At 37.8% G+C, this 16,476-nt stretch overlaps 2 protein-coding genes across 2 annotated transcripts; one reads left to right on the forward strand and one right to left on the reverse strand.

Moving 5' to 3' along the window:
- Positions 1 to 42: 42 nt before the first annotated feature.
- On the forward strand, positions 43 to 10,030 carry LOC127784434 (uncharacterized; the record flags this gene model as incomplete). Its single annotated transcript, XM_052311739.1, has 14 exons — positions 43 to 378; positions 1,667 to 1,760; positions 1,859 to 1,879; positions 1,968 to 2,033; positions 2,136 to 2,267; positions 2,401 to 2,528; positions 2,618 to 2,902; positions 3,086 to 3,216; positions 5,386 to 5,503; positions 7,721 to 7,813; positions 8,582 to 8,647; positions 8,745 to 8,827; positions 8,903 to 9,015; positions 9,286 to 10,030. Coding segments are annotated over 14 exons (1,713 nt in total), but the record flags the coding sequence as incomplete, so codon positions are not given.
- A 379-nt stretch (positions 10,031 to 10,409) lies between these two features.
- Positions 10,410 to 16,046, reverse strand: LOC127784432 (uncharacterized). Its single transcript, XM_052311738.1, has 12 exons — positions 15,954 to 16,046; positions 15,169 to 15,472; positions 15,022 to 15,057; positions 14,779 to 14,904; positions 14,572 to 14,696; positions 14,191 to 14,481; positions 13,424 to 13,554; positions 12,679 to 12,796; positions 11,916 to 12,002; positions 11,372 to 11,461; positions 11,202 to 11,287; positions 10,410 to 11,096 (listed from the first exon to the last, which is right to left on the reverse strand). The coding sequence occupies exons 2-12, from the start codon at positions 15,470 to 15,472 to the stop codon at positions 11,021 to 11,023; spliced, it is 1,470 nt and encodes a 489-aa protein (XP_052167698.1). The 5' UTR covers positions 15,954 to 16,046; the 3' UTR covers positions 10,410 to 11,020.
- Between the last annotated feature and the right edge of the window lie 430 nt (positions 16,047 to 16,476).

The raw sequence follows: 16,476 nt of genomic DNA on the forward strand, positions 1-16,476 counted from the left end.
GGAGAGATACTTGGGCTTGGGCTAAACTTGTTGCGGGCTTAATGGGCCTATGTGGGCCGAGTCGGCCTCTGGAGCCTGTGGACCGACCGACTCGGCCTTGCGCTCGCGGGATCGATCGTCTCCTACCGGGGAACGCCGCGAGCAGCGCCGCCGTCGCGTCGCGCCGATCTCCACATCGCCGGCGGCGACTTGCGAGCACCGTGCCGGGGCGTCCTGCTGCTTCCGCCGCGTACTCGACTCCTTGCGCCCAAGTCAATCTCCCCTCGCCGTCTCCTCCTCGCTAGTTCGCCCCGCCGCGCCGCCTGCGCCGGTTTCCATCCATCCCGCGACGGACGGGAGCATCCGTCGGGTGCCGTCGTCCTGCTGCTTCCGCCTCCGGTGAGCACCCGTGCCGAAACGCACACGCACCTCCTCCCTTTCGAATTTGCCTGTTTACTTCTGTTCTAGATCTGGAAACTAGGTTAGGACAGGTTTTCCTCTTTGTCTTGAACCTTACTACTTAGGCCCTGTTTAATTCCCAAACAAAAACTTTTTACCCTGTCACATCGAATATTTGGACACATGCATACAGTATTAAATATAGATAAAAAAAACTAATTATACAGATTACGTGTAAATTGCGAGACGAATCTTTTAAGCCTAATTGCGCCATGATTTGACAATGTGATGCTACAGTAAACATTTGCTAATGATGGATCAATTAGGCTTAATAAATTCGTCTCGCAGTTTACAGGCGGAATCTGTAATTTGTTTTGTTATTAGACTATGTTAAATACTTCAAACGTGTGTCCGTATATCCGATGTGACACGCACAAACTTTTCATTCCTAAACTAAACAGGGCCTTACTAAAAGCAGTTTTCCCCCGCCAAAATAATCTGGGGGGGTTCAACTGTAATCCCCATGACCCACGTTAGGTCCGCACCTGTTGCATTCTAACCTTGTTTTCTTTCTGACTTCAATTTGTGGGTTAGGTTTAATGCCTGATGCAGTGATGCTGCACCATCTATGCACACGATTTCCTATGCCCCACTTTGTAGTGCAATATATGAAGGTCACCTTTTTTTTTTGTGCAGTTGAGAAAAACCATGGTGTAGAAGCGTGTTGATAATCACAGTTTTTTTCCTCGCAAAAAAAAATCACAGTTTTTTTTAATATATATTCTTACTTCAAGTTGCAGTTGGAATGCCTGCATGCATGCATATGATAGTCATCGGCTCTTATATATTTTTTATGTCATCTTAAGTAAGCGGTACAATTACAGCATTCTCATGGGAATTCTGTAGACAGTTGGTACTTATAAGTTATAATGTAGTAATATGAGCATAATATATGCAGTCAGTAGCAAGTATTTTGTTATTTTGAAGTTCATTTAGTCAGCACATAAGAACTGTGCTTTATTAAAAGAAAGGAAAGCTATGCCATGTACTATGGGTATAGGAGATGGGATTGAGGAGTTGCTGCATTACTCCTCAATTTACAGAAAAGAGATTGGCTGTGGATTTTAAACTCCAAACATACAACGATATACCATAGCTTCTATTGCATCAGATCATTGGATAGTATAAGATGTTATGATATCTTCATAAGCTATAGTATATGAAAGGTTCTATTGCATCAGATCATTGGATTTTAAACTCCAATTGTTTTGGCTCTTATCCATGAAAGGTTCGGAAGATGAGAAACAACCAAAGTACACAAGTAGAAGGAGCAAGCACAACTAAGAAGCGGAAGACCTCATACTCTAACTCCAACAGAGAAGGTGAACAAAGTGCAATCACTTCGGGCTCTTATAAATTATTAACTTTTCCACAACTAATTCCAATTAGTGTTAATACTCTTTGTTGTCATTATTTGCAGATTTGTCACCAGTTGTGGATGGTATGTTTTATTTTGGCACATTTCATCCATCTACTTGTATATGGCTTTTTATTATTAATCGTGTCACCTTTTCACCCTGTTGCACCAGGCTTCACACGCATATTGCGCAGAAATCTTCTCCCCCGTGGTTATCCTATGCCATCTGAGTTCACTGGCAAGTACTTGTGTTTTGATCCTTCACTTCCTTTCTTTATTTTGATATATGTTTCTTGGAACTAGTTACATAACACATGTTATCCCGTGTTTCTTTGACTAGATGGTATGCACATGGTGAATAACTTTGAAGAATCTTTTGGAGACTTGGATGACTGCAATGAAGAATACAACAAAGTTAATTTAGTTGCTCTAAGAATATCTCAGTCCATTGTCTCACTTGCTTCGTTTAAGGGTAATGATTCACTGTCTCAGCATAGACACCAATCAAGACAAACAGGGTAACCTACACAGAGGGGAGGGGATAAGGAGATCCCATCTGTGTAGTTCCATCACAAATTAGTAATTTAAATGTTAGTCCTGTACAGGGCGAACGAAGCTGTTTGCATGCACGGGTACAATTATGGAGTATGGACCAGCTAAAATGAGCATTCTAACTTCCGCTAGTTTGGTTAGATGCACTAAAGATGAAAACAAGACAGATGAAAAATTGAAGGTCCGCACTCAGCCATATTTTCTCTTCTGTTACTTCTTTATTTATGGTCTTTAGCTTCATGAGATGATATTGTTGTCACTTGGTTGTAGATTAAGGTGCGCCTACCCAATGGCAAGCTTACCAAAGGAAAACTGTGGAACTATGATTTATATTATAATATTGCTGTTGTCAAAATCAAGTATTTCCCAGAACTTAGTACTGCACAGATACATAATCAAGGGCAACCTAATGTGAAATTATCTCAAAGTAAACTGGTCGCTGTTGGACGTGGCTTTGAATCTGGAGAACTAATGGCTACAGGTGGGACACTGCTGTACAAACCTAGCAAACTTGACTGCAAGGAACTCATGACCTCCACTTGTAAGATCACAAAGGTATTAACTCTCATTTAGTACTATGGATAGATTATGATTGTGGTTGGTTTATATTATTTATATGCATCTTATTCACGTTGAACCGCCTTTAAAAAAATGATCATATGGAAAGACATTTATAGTGCTGTTTAAAATGGAATCTGTTATGCAGCAGTTGTTCACCATCATTTTATTTTGTTACAGGCTGGGATTGGTGGTCCCCTTGTTGGGTTTGATGGAAACTTTGTTGGCATGAACTTTTGCGATAAGAAGGATACTCCTTTCTTACCAATCAATATAATTCGGAAATGTTTAAAGCACTTTGATATGTTTGGGTATGTTTTCTAGTTCTTATTAATGTACTTCCAATAATCTTCACTTGCAATCATGTGTGCTAATGGACAAATTTGTTCTCCTTGACCGTCCACTCTTTGAAGACTAGCTTGATTGTGGAGAGATAATGTCAGGACTCGTGATGGAAAGACTTGGTGGCTTGTTTAGTTGATTCTTAGACTGGTAGTTTATTGCTTGAATAATTTGGATAGGTCAACTCAAAACCAACATTTTAAGATGAGTCATCATATCCTGATCAATCAAATTTGCATTGCCCTTTTCTTTTAAGTGAAATACCTCTCTAAACTGAAGATCTTTAATGGAGTGAGTTGTAGTGAATGCAAAAAATTTATATTGGATAAATGCTGTGAGCTCGTCAGTTTCCTTTCAACTGTCAGAACCATTTTTACTAAGCAAGAATAATGAATTACTATGCAGTATGACTCAAAAGCTGACCAACCTTAGTTTCATGGCTTCATCTTTCCCCTAAGATCCATCCACCCTTGAGTCGTTGCCATCTGGCACTACTCAGTGCAATGTTTATGCCGATTATGAATTAGACCATTTTGGTTGGTACTTGGTCTGAAAGATGAAAAGTTTACAAATACCATCGCACGTGTCATTGACATGTGGGCCCTGGTCCAAAGTGTCATTCTCACATGCAATGGTATTTACATCTTTGTGATACTCGCCTATTTTTCTCAATGAATGATTTTCATAACATTTGGTATCTGAGCAGTTGATTCATGGCATTTGGTATTTGAGCAGTTGATCCTGCACTCCCTCTACTGCTAATTATCCCTTTGATAAAGCCTTGGATGTATGCAGAATGCCCAAATGGCCATGCCATGGCTGCCAATATGTTGGGATTTGAGGATTCCTGAGTTTGACTTATTGCATGTCTCGATTTCCTTTAATGTGCCAATAAGTTATATACAACATTAAGATGAATTTACACAATAGCATGAATAAACAAAGACAAGCTTCTATAATTTTTTGGTCACATATGGTCGAATTTGGCAACCAAAGTTTACATGTTTTCCTATATGTCATGGAATATGGTTCAGTATATTTTTCCTGTGAAATTCCTACTAAATGAAACCAATCAGGGGTTCAGGACTAATAGAGACCCCCAGTGTGTTACAGAAGAGCATGAATAAATAAATATAAATTTCTGTAAAATTTGGCCAGATATGGTCGAATTTGGCAACAAAGTTTATATGTTATCCTATATGTCATGGTACATGGTTTACTATTTTTCTTTTTGTAAAGTTTCTACTAGTTGAAACCAATCAGGGTTTCAGCCTTTCAGGACTCAGAGAGTACCCCAGTGTGTTAAATACTTCAGTAAGCTTCAAGCAAGTGAGATGTCTCATATTATTTCGTTTTTCACTTTGGCTAGAAATTCGATTTATCATGACGAGATTTTTATCTTGTTTCATTGATTATCAAATGTATAAAATGTGATATTGCTTGTGCATTACATGCTTTCTGTGGTGGATGTACCAAGATTTTTTTTATGGTACAACTGTTGCATTGTTGCGGTGCAATTGTACAGCCCTGTGAGATGCCACCCCATGGTTTGACTTGGACAATGCTGTTCAGTGGTTCATTTGTTGGGTCCAAAATTAGTGATAGGTGATCCATCGCATCACAACTTACAACAAGCAGGACATAAAGATATAATTTTCCTGCTACCTCAGTTTTCCCTCTGTGATGGGATCTACATCCATAAACATCAGCAGCACACTGCACTGCCACCTTCTCGGATGTTCAGCAATGCCACAATCGCTGCATAGCAGGCTCATTGGACTGCCAACTACTGAGAAGAGGACCGACAATACTCATAATCTCCATAATTACATTCTATTAATCTGAGCCACCAGACTCAGCTGTTTCTCCAAGCCATTAGCAGTCATCAAGTGTAGTTGCAGTCCCCGAGCAAATCACTGTTCCTCCAGCAGTCCGCTAGTCCCAAAACTGCTTTTATTAGCCTGGTTCTGTACTTATGCGGGTCATTTGCACAAAATCTATTTGATGTGTTGAACCTATATGCAATTTTGTATAGTTATATTTTCTGTATTGCTAGCTTATTTTAAAATTATTCAATGTAGTCCGAGTGCCTCAGTCTAAATATTTCAATCATCTGCTAAATTTTGAGATATATGCAGGAGAGTTGTTCAGCCATGGCTTGGCCTGAGGATTGGATCACTGAAACATGAAAAACTGGATATCCGTGAACAAATACATGGAAGCTTCTCCAACACAGATGGTATTTATGTAAAAGAGGTGAATATCCATTCAATATATTCGACATACACCAGTTTGCTGCAATTTTGTTATAATATTTCTTTTTTGTCCTATTATCTTCGTTACACTGCTTATTGGGACCAAAATTCAATTTCTCAGAAAGGAACCTTTAGTGTATTCCAATTACTCGCTTTTACTTAAATTATATCTCAAGTCTAATCCATAGCAATAGCAAAATACATTTTTATAAGGCACGATTAACACAAGCAAGAACCATCAGCAAGCATCGATAAAAAATCATTAAATAACTAGGGCACCATGGTGCCTCTGTACACAGAAAGTAGGTATTTTTTTTCCTAGGAATCATGCTATAGAAATTTGTTTCTTTTTTGGTTCTGGGTATAAAGTTTAACCTGTTTAGAAGTTAGTTCAAGCAAGTTTGATATGAACTTTAGAACTATAGCGCCTTCTTTTAGTGAGTGTTGGTTTGTAAGTATATGCTGATTTGTTTATAAAAACAATGAATTCTTGAAAACTCTTTCAATGCAGATATATTTTTTCAAAGGTACATGTTCAATTGAACTGTTATACCCAAGGTTGTCAAGTCCTAAAGTCTAGTTGAGTCAGCCCTCTACAGACTTGCCTGACTATCAAAGACTAGTTGTTGATTGACTTGTCTTAGGCTATTACTACAAATGCAATACTACATATGTACCAGTTGCCTCTATTAATCTGATGTCCTCTCCTCACCTTTCCACCAGGCCTCTCCCAAGTGAGGCCCAGTTTGCTCCTTAGTGGCTCATTGTTTCTGCCTTTGCTCCATAGCGTCTTCTGCTGTCAACAAGTCAAGTTGTGGCCCTCAAGTTGTGCCCCCCTGGCTGTGTGTATACCCTAACAAAGAGAAATCTAAAAGTTATAGTCAAATCTGAGTTGAATGTGCACATTTGATGTCATGTTGCCACCTGTCAGCTTTCTTGTATTCCATAATCCAGACAACGACAATTCATGGGCCATTAAAAGACTTCTTGCTTTCTGGCTTACAAGGCACCATGGTGGTTCCTATTTTTGGCTTAGAGAATGGACAAGTATCCCAGTAGTTTCGTTCCAGCAACATTTCAGTCTAAGGTACCTACAAGTGGGAACATGCTTACTAGTGGATTTAGGGAGTTGTGATATTGGCATGATTAGCTGAAAACTTTAATCCTTAAAAGAGGGTTAACTTGAGATGAGATGAATCATCAAGGGGGAGATCTGTTAATGGTGAATAATTTCATGCTTGCATTCCAGGCCTGAGGAAGGGATGTAACACATATGATTGACATAGTTGCTGATATATTTAGGAGTATGGGAATTGTTACCCTGTTTGTCTTGATTGGTGTCTATGCTGAGACAGTGAGACATAAAAGATGAATTTTGCTATGGTGTGCAACTGTCTGAACTAGGAGTGATATTCCTGGGGTCGCTGTAGTTATTTTCTTGTACTTACATCACTCACATCCAATACATGAATGTGGCATGCCATAGAACACTTGCATAAGATGAGGCGGTGAGAAGCAGCATGGTTTATGAATGAGTTTGATATTGATTGATAAAAAATTCAATGGTAGAAAGTTGGGTCATTGCACTGATCTGGTGAGGGGATCTTGTGGAAACTGGCAGATTACTTGTTTTGAATTCAATGGAATATTTTAGTAGTGACCAGTCAATAGCCAGCGAACCACTACCTGGCCTTTTGTGTGGGCAGTCTGGTTTCATATATAACACTCTGGTTGGTACTGTTCATTGGGTTCCCTTATGTGTATCTCTTTTTTTTAGGTTTGCTTTTATCTGAGATCATAGCTGCAACGTGGTAGAAAACTTTTCTGTTTTCTGATGATGGATGGCCATTTTTTAACTGCTCCTATTGGTTCTCATACAAATTTCGATCATTTATCCAAATCATTTTTGTTGTTTCCCTCAAGATGGTATATTTAATTTAACTTGCAGAATCTATTTCATGGGCTATTTAAACATTCATAACTTTCTTGGTTAAATATTAGCTTTTCATAACTTTGTTTGAACAATGATCAAATGAGGTATCCATGTTAGCTTTGATTCCTTGGCAAATGCTATGCTAAATCCTACTTGAGTTAGAACAAAAAAAGGTTTAGCAACTATATTGTCCAAATAAGCTTCATTTTGGGGTTGACTATGTGTTTAATTAGAGCTTCTATATTAATTTTTTGTGTAGTACTTACTTCAAAATTTACTCGATAGGTTTTTGATGGATCCCCAGCAGCAGATTCTGGAATCAACGTTGGTGATGTTATTACCAAGCTTGATGGAGTCGATCTATTCCATGCACAAGAGGTTCTGTTTCAAAAGTTCTTTGCCTGCAAATTCTAGTAGTTAATCTTAAAATTGTTCTGGAAAATCAAACTGATTTTTCATTGTGGTTCTTCTGACTAAACCATTTGCATTTTGTCCCAAGCAAAATCTACTAGCCAAACTGTTATAGTGCTATTGCCTGTTCCTTCCATTTTATTATTCACATCCAATAATTTTCACTATGTGAAAACTATACTGTTAAGAGTTCACTGTGATAATATATTGTTTTGGTGAACATGTGAAAGATAATTTCTTTTCATGATGTGAAGTTTCACTGTTAGTAGATCGCTGCAGGATTCCAGGATGTAACAAAATGAAAAAAAAATCCATCTTGTCATAACTCTTATTCAGTGCATGTGTATAATCTGTTCTAGCATAATGTTTACTGCAGGCTAGAGTTTTCTTTTCAGTGCATGTTGTCTTTTTGTTGGATATTTTCTTCATAATTCAATTTATTATGTTTACTTTCGTAAGTGAGTTACAACTTACAAGTTCAGAGTAAAACCTAGCATGATGACTTAGTGTTTTCCATCTTTTTAAAATAGCTCAATTAGTATCTGGCACCATTGCAATAATCTTAATTTGCATGTCCGCATTTTTTTTTGGGTACCATTTATTTTGTAATGTAGGCAATAGAAGGTCAAAATGTGCTGGTAAGATAAGGTAGTAACGATGTCTTTACTTGTTGTATGTATGCAAAACAGAATAATTCCCTTTTTGATGGATTTCAGCTCTAATTTTTCTTACCAGTTCTATGAGCTTATTTTGGGGAAATCAGAAGATATTTTGCGACGTGATGAAGAGATGCTTTTCAAGGTTAGCTGCAGTGCATGTTCTATGGATTTGTTAATTGTTATGCTTCAACATGCGTACATTAATTATTTTTTATGGCATTCTATTGCATATGGAATAGGTGTCTATTCTAAGGCCAAGTAACGGTGTAACGTTCGGTGTAATTGTCAATGCTGATGTGGTTGACATGAGTAGGAAGAACAGGTTTATCCTAACGCTCCACAGCTAGTCTTGCAAATTTATGTTCTAATGTTTGCCATTATGTCTCTTAATTGACAGATGGCCTGTACCCAAGGCGGAGTGGCTATATCCATGTACGGATGATAGATGTGATGAAATTGCCGTGCCTGATCCGATAGTTATTCGAACCTGTGAAGATAGCTATTATTTACGTAAGATCTTATTTCTCTCTTTTCACCATGTTATAAAAGATTAATGAACTAAAATGCGTCAAATATATAACATTGATATGTTCAATTTGGATGAATTTAGTCTGTACTGCAGCTTATAAAGCTGTCCCATATTATCAGTCTAACCTGCAGGAAAACCACACTGTGTTTCTCAACATTTTTTTCTTGTGACATGACGTTAATGTTTTACAATTTGTTCAAACACTATTCTTTACAATTTGTTCAAACACTATTCTTTGCCATATCTTTCAGCCGCCCTTGATGAGTCTGAACTAAGACTATATTACGGTGAAGAATGAGGTGGAGAAATCTTGCATTGTTCGAGAAGACATGCTGAGATACTTAATGGAACATATGCACCGCAAGTTTTTGTTGACAGATTCATATTTGGCAACTGGATAGTGCTACAGGAGTGAAAAAAAACTGCATGTCTACTAATATTATATTAGTAAATTGCATCCTTTGCCAGCTGAGTAATATGAAGTGTGTTAATGCGGAGTTGTTCCAGCAAGATGTTTTGTTTGGCTTTTCTGTTTATAACAAGCTTGGGTAGTATAGCATGATTTCTTTCCCTAGTTTTCTCAACGCATCTCCCTCGTTTTTCACGCGTAGTGTGCTTTTTGCAAAAATTTTCTATATGAAAGTTGTTTAAAAAATCATATTGATCATTTTTTTAAAAAAATAGCTAATATTAATTAATCAATCATGCGCTAATAGGCTGCTCCGTTTTCCGTGCGTAGGACATGGGTTCCCAACCCAAATCAACGAACACAGCCTTATAAGCCTTGTGACTTGTGAGACGTAAGTCCTATTTAATGTAAAAGTGGATGGTTTTGTCGATAGTTTGTAGGCACTGAGCAATATGGCCGTTTTAGTGGCAGAAGATAAAGACGAGTAAAAACTCCTTCAAGTGGAAGCTATCAGCTTTACCTAAAGTTAAGCCATTTCTCTAGCGTTTTTGGCTCACAATGGTCTGCCCTGCGTCTCAATATCAAAAGAAAAGGAATAGATAGAGACACTAGATCACATACAATGATGCCAAGTTAGTAAGTTACACATAATAAGATAGCAAAGCCCCGTAGGGCTCCATTTTTGTCTTTTTTTTTTTGCTACTCGGTAGTTGTGCCATGTACTCCCTCCGTCCCAAAAAAAGACAAACTCTGTTTTTCGTGTCCAACGTTTGACCGTACGTCTTATTTGAAAAAATTATAAAAAAAGTTAAAAAGATAAGTCACGCCTAAAGTATTAATCATGTTTTATCATCTAACAACAATGAAAATACTAATTATAAAAAAATTTCATATAAGACGGAAACTCAGGGTTTGCCTTTTTTTTGGGACGGAGGGAGTAGTTTGCAGGTGAAGAAGGCCAGAAACTCCTCAATTGAGTGACATGATTTTTTTCCGGTTTCCCCCCACCGGTTATGCTGGTCCCGTCTTGCATGTTCATCATGCACACCCTGATCTCGTCTTACATGTTCGTCATGCACACCCTGATCATTTTGTTTCTCAGAGTAAATGACGCGTGGTGGTGTTTATGCAAAAAAAAAAAAAAAACTCCTCATGTTTGAACGAATAGCGCACACGTCCTACCACCAACCGACACCCATTGCATTTTATACAGAAAACCCCTTGTCTTTCTCAGAAATACTACAACACAAAGGGAAAATTCTAATACTAGGAGTCGCGCTGTAAACATAAAAAGAACAAGGGTTTTTTTTTCTGAAAAACAACCCCACTTATCCCCTCCTCTCCCACCCCCAAACTCTCTGCCCTGCCCGTCCCATCTCCCCACAGCGCGAGAGCGCCGCCGTCCCTCCCCCACCGCATGGGCGCCGCGTGCGTCAGAGCTGGCGCCGGTGCTCTCTCCCCCCTTGTAAAGTTAACGTTTCACACTATCCGTGGAATTCCACCTTAAATATAAATACTTTTCATGATGAGAAACTTCTACGTACAACGGTACAAGGAGGAAACAAACCCTAGTCCTGCTAACTGTAGCAATCTTCGGAGAAAAGAACTCCACGAGCATATTGCCGAACAATAATCGGCCTGGGAAGTGGCCACCTGCAGTATAAGGAATTCATTACATCACATGAATAAATAGTTATGCTGTTTATCTCTCTAGAATCAAAACTATGTTAATGCTGTTTGTAATTTCTACCAAATTACCTGTTGAGTCCACTTGGAGTAAACTTGTCAGTGTTGATTGTTCTTGTTGTGGCTTCAGATATGCCACCTCTTGTTTTCACAGAAAACTGGATCCAATATTCAAGATGCAAAACTACAATTAGAATGTCAATGATAATCATTACAGAAGAACTTAATGAACTCAACAAAACCTTGAGGCTTATCATCTGGTTGCAGTCCTCTGACAAGTTCTGTTTTTCTAGCATCTGTGTGACACACCTATCGAGCAGTATGCCACCGAACTGTACAACAAATAAAATATCATCGTATAACATTATGTTCATATAAGATCTAGAAAACCACCTGGGATTTCATCCCGTTTAGATTACCAGTTCCTGGTGGTAACTTGATGGAAACGGTTATACAGATGATTATTACCTTGGGTAGCTTTTTCCTATATTTTTTTATTTGACTTCTCAAACCACTTAGTTGTTTTTCAGTATATGACAGGAAAAATCTTTGGAATCATGGGCATGACTTTCATACATTATTATGTTTCTCGACAGTCAGACATAAAGGACTCTACTTTGTATCCATTGTATTTATGGTCGTCAAAAGAGTGCTACATATGCCCTCAGCAGGCAAAAGGAAACCAAAGAGGCAAATAAAAAATAAAGTAAGACAAATAGCATGCACAATATGCTTTACTAATTCTTTGTTCCCACAAAAAATTAAGGTTAAGAAAAAGAAATATACCTCTGCAGCATTGGAAAAAGCTATACCATCAAGATGGGTGATGATGTCCCCAACTTTTATCTCAGAATGTTCTGCTGAAGGTTCTACCTATAGTATAAACGCACAAAAGAAAGCAACTGATTCACCACAGCTGACCATAAAAACAAATAAATGTGATTCAATTAGCTCATAATAAGATCAAAAGACAAAGACCAATTCGGTCTCATATTAAAAAGACAACATATAAGGCATGCTTGATTTGATGCCAAAATCAACCTTACTTTTTTTTGGCCAAAATTTGCATTGCCAAATTTGATTTGTTACCAGATTTTACTGTTGTCTGCCATTGTTTGGTTTGCTACTAATAATAGAGCACCAAATTTACACAAGGTCGCAAGGAACAATACTAAATTTTGTTTAAGGCATGTGTGCTTTTGGTTTGCTATGAAAATGAGCAATTCTAGCGCTACCAAATTTTATTAGGCTAGCATACCAAACCAGTCCATAGTATGTCTGTTTTCATGCCTAACCAAATTTTGATGTGGTGTTAGTGGAAATTTCTACAGATAACAAATTTTTGGTATGAAACAGTATTTGACGTTTGGTTTATCCCTAAGCCAAAATTCTATGGCCACAAAAGATTGAATAGATGACAATAAACTATGAAATTTCCAAATTCACTAACATCAACGTGACAAGTTAGTATGATAAGAATAAACCATTAAAATTCCAATTTCACTAACATCAATGTGACAAATTTGTATGATAAGAAAAGGATGCATACCTTCTCCACAATCACACCACAAACCTTAGGGAACTCATGACATATCTTCTCAAGTGAAGCGAGAGACTCTTTGTGAAGATTTCCAACCCTTAATCCATGCAATGGCCGTACAACCTTCCTATATAACCAGACAGCATTTTATCCATTATTCTAAAAGTGGTAAGCAAACCACATGTTTTACTAAGTTGTCCCAATATTACCACGAACTAACAGTGTGACTTGATTGGTATAGTAATGACTGGATGTTAAAAAAAATGATGTAAATAATTAGTCAAGAAGCACATCTAATACACTACAGATTTAATTGACATACTGGCTTGCTCCAATAAAAAGTAGTACAAAATTAAACATAAATGCTGAAATTTCTTTCCAAAGTCTAGAATTAGACATACCAAGCTTAATTGCTTTGCTTGCTTAGTTATGTAGCTCAGAACCTTTTTTTAAGATGAAGAATATATTTACTAGTAAATCATGTCTATAAAAACTTGGACCTTAAACTAAAAATGCAAGAACAGTTCACTCTCTTGCTTCAATATTACAAATAATTATAGAAGCCGACCTAAATAATGTATCTGTGTTTTGGGCATATTGTCACTACTATGACTTTTTTTTTTGACATGGTACAACTATGACTTTAGTAGATTAAAACATGCAAATCTATCATGCTATTTCCTTTACAAAACAGAAGAAATACAAATCGAGCTATTTGATATATGACTCAAACCTATATGACCGAAATACATACCCAAATTCTTTGAAGTGCTGTAAACACTTCAACACAATGAAACTTGGAAGGAAAGGTGTTTCTTTCTTGTCATAGAAGTTCATTCCAACGATATTTCCATTAAAATCCATCAAAGGACCACCAACACCTATCTGCAAAAAATACAGCAATTAATTGATCATTTGCGAGAAACAAAGTTGCTGTTGGAGAAGATATTTAAATCTTGGGTAGCACATGCTGAAAAAAAAATGTTTAGTTCCATGGCTTCACCATCTAAGCAGAACTTCTGTGTTGCAAATGTATCTCTCCTGACCAGCAGAAAAAATTAACATGCACAATTGGGTTGCATGTTTTGTTTAAGTCATAGCAGAGTAATCCAACTGTATCTCTTCAAGAGTTGACAAACATCAACATGCACAGTTAAGTTATAGATCTCATCAATCATAATGGTGTAATATTAGTCATAAGTACCTTTGTTCTTTTTCACCTGTAGTTTTAAGCATCAATATTGTCTGTAACACATATCTTTGAGCATTGTATCTAATCATATGTTAGTGGAAACTATTTAAGATAAAATGATATGGAAGTATTCTATGATAAATTTAGCAAGAGCCATTCACACATAGAAAATCATTGTATTCAATGACAAATTTAGCAACTACAGCTCTAAGAAACAGTGTTCACACAAGGGGCTGAAAGCAGCAAATCACCATTAAACAGTTTTTAAATGAAAACAACAAAATTAGTGGATCAAACATGTGCAAAATAAGTATATACATATTACTTACCTTTGTAATCTTGCACGAAGAAACAAGAAGTTCTTCACAATCAAATCGGTGTCTTCTTGGAATTAGCTTTCCCGAAGCCACCTTCAAGCTCCAAGGTTCACAACTACGGCCTAAAGCTACAACATCTTTCGAATGGTTGCCATATAAATCAAAAAATCCAGTGTCGTCATTGAAGCTTTTCTTTGGCAGGTTAGAAGTACAGTGAACTGTAACCAAACAAATGTTGTAGTACAGATCCACATTTGAAATAAAACCCTCACATTTTTCACCACTCGGTAACCATACATTAATCTGGAGACCAATATCACATAGCAGAGTTTAGTGACACCATTGAAGAAAGACAATGATTCCACAAAGCAAAGAAAAGGAGAATGCAGTCACCTTAAGTTCATCAGCTTGCTCGTCTTTGTCCATGCATCTAATTAAACTTGCAGATGTTACCACAGAACAAATACCATTCAGAAATTCAATAATAGTACCAGAGCAAGAGAATAGATGATTCTCTCCTGCAGATTGAAATTGAACCATTTATGTATACTAAAGACAATACAAACACAAGGAAAAATCATATGTTATAAAGATGTGCACCAGTGAAAGACTCGAGTCCAACTGTGCTTCGAGCAAGGTCTAAGGCAAACTTCTCAACTTCCCAACCCGTACGCTTCAGCTCAAATGATGTCCCGAACTCATCATCCGATACATATGGATCCCATTCTGATTACAGGTTAAAAGGCAATAATGTTTAAATAATGCAGAACACATACACATGGTGAATTATATTTATTCGCATTAACTCATATCATAGAGGTGTAAATGGGAAGAGAAGCAAACCTCCACGATAATCTGGAGGTTGGTTAATGATCTCAGCTGCAACAAGTTGGCAGAGGTACTAAGTTAGTAACAAAGGAAGGAAAGCGCAGCCTTTTAGATGACAGTAAGAGTAACTTGAGGAGGCAAGGGTTAGAGTAAAATTCTTACTTGTAAAACGTTTGTTCCTTTCAAGTCGTTGTCTTTCCTGTTCTTTTAACCATGGCTCGGCTCTGAGATACTTTTGATGCAGTTCTTCTCTTATCTTGAGGGCATTGTCCACAATTTCCTTAGCTTTCCTTATCTTCTCTTTCTTTCTAAAGCACTTGTTTTCGATGCGTTCCTTTCTCAGCCTCTGCAGTTCTTTCTTCCTCAGGATTGTGGTTTTATCAGAACCGCGAAGATTATAGAAAGTCATGACCTCTGGATCTTGAGCACACAGCTCATTGCTGCCAGAGATCTCATTGGTCGACATCTGTGAGATACAGTAATTGGTAAGCAATTACACTGATCCCGTATGTGTAATAGTGATGCAGCGGATATTGAGAAGAACATAGGTTCGTGTCATTTTGACGGAGAGAGTAAAAGTAGTAAGAAAAGGAGATGCATAATCCACGGAGATTATTATGTAAATAATCAACAGAAGATTGGTGGATAAAGCATCAAAGCTTGATCTTGAAAAATCAAACATTTTCCCTCAAATTATCATCTTTTTTTGTCAAGGAAAAAAAATCTAAATTACTAGCCAGTGATTGTGAAAAAGGAAGATCAAATTCAAGCAGATAATTGCATCGGATGGGCATATCGAAGGACCCCAAAAAAAAAAAAACTTCTCGGGTTCGATGGCGCTTGGGTCAGTCCTTCGCTACTAGGGCTAGGGCCTAGGGCTAGCGGAACGATCGTAGTTGCAGGGAGACGCGGCGGCGGCGAGGAGTGTAGGAGGGGGCTGGTCAAACCTGTGGTCGCGGCGGCCGCTGCAGCCTGGAAGTGCGGCGGACCTCCCGCCGGCGGCGAGACGCCGAGACGCCGCTTCTCTGCTCTTTTGTATTATTTCGTTTTTATCTAGTTTCGCCAGAAGAACGGGAAAAGGAAGTAGACCTGCCTTCGGGCCTATGGTGGGCCTTGCTGTTTTTACTAGGAATAAGTCTGCTATAGCTCCCTCAACTCTCACCCTCGATAAATCACATCCCTTAACCGTAAAACCATCTTTATATAAACGGTATTGTAAAATTTAAGGGTTATTTAAGGGTTGAATATCCGGTTTTAAAGTTTAGAGTGCTATACTTTCATCCAAAATTTAGGATATTATTTGAACTCTTTTTTTAGAAAAAAATGGCATTCTCAAACCTGCATATACGAGTCAAACATCGTCAAACCTGCAATCGTACAAACTCCAGATCACCACTCCAAGCCCAGATAAGGATCCAGTGCAGTCATAGTAGAGACTGCAAGTTTGGCAGTTGGAACCGTTTTTCATTA

Source organism: Oryza glaberrima, chromosome 9 (genome assembly GCF_000147395.1).
Source record: "Oryza glaberrima chromosome 9, OglaRS2, whole genome shotgun sequence".
In the NCBI taxonomy this organism is placed as follows: domain Eukaryota; kingdom Viridiplantae; phylum Streptophyta; class Magnoliopsida; order Poales; family Poaceae; genus Oryza; species Oryza glaberrima.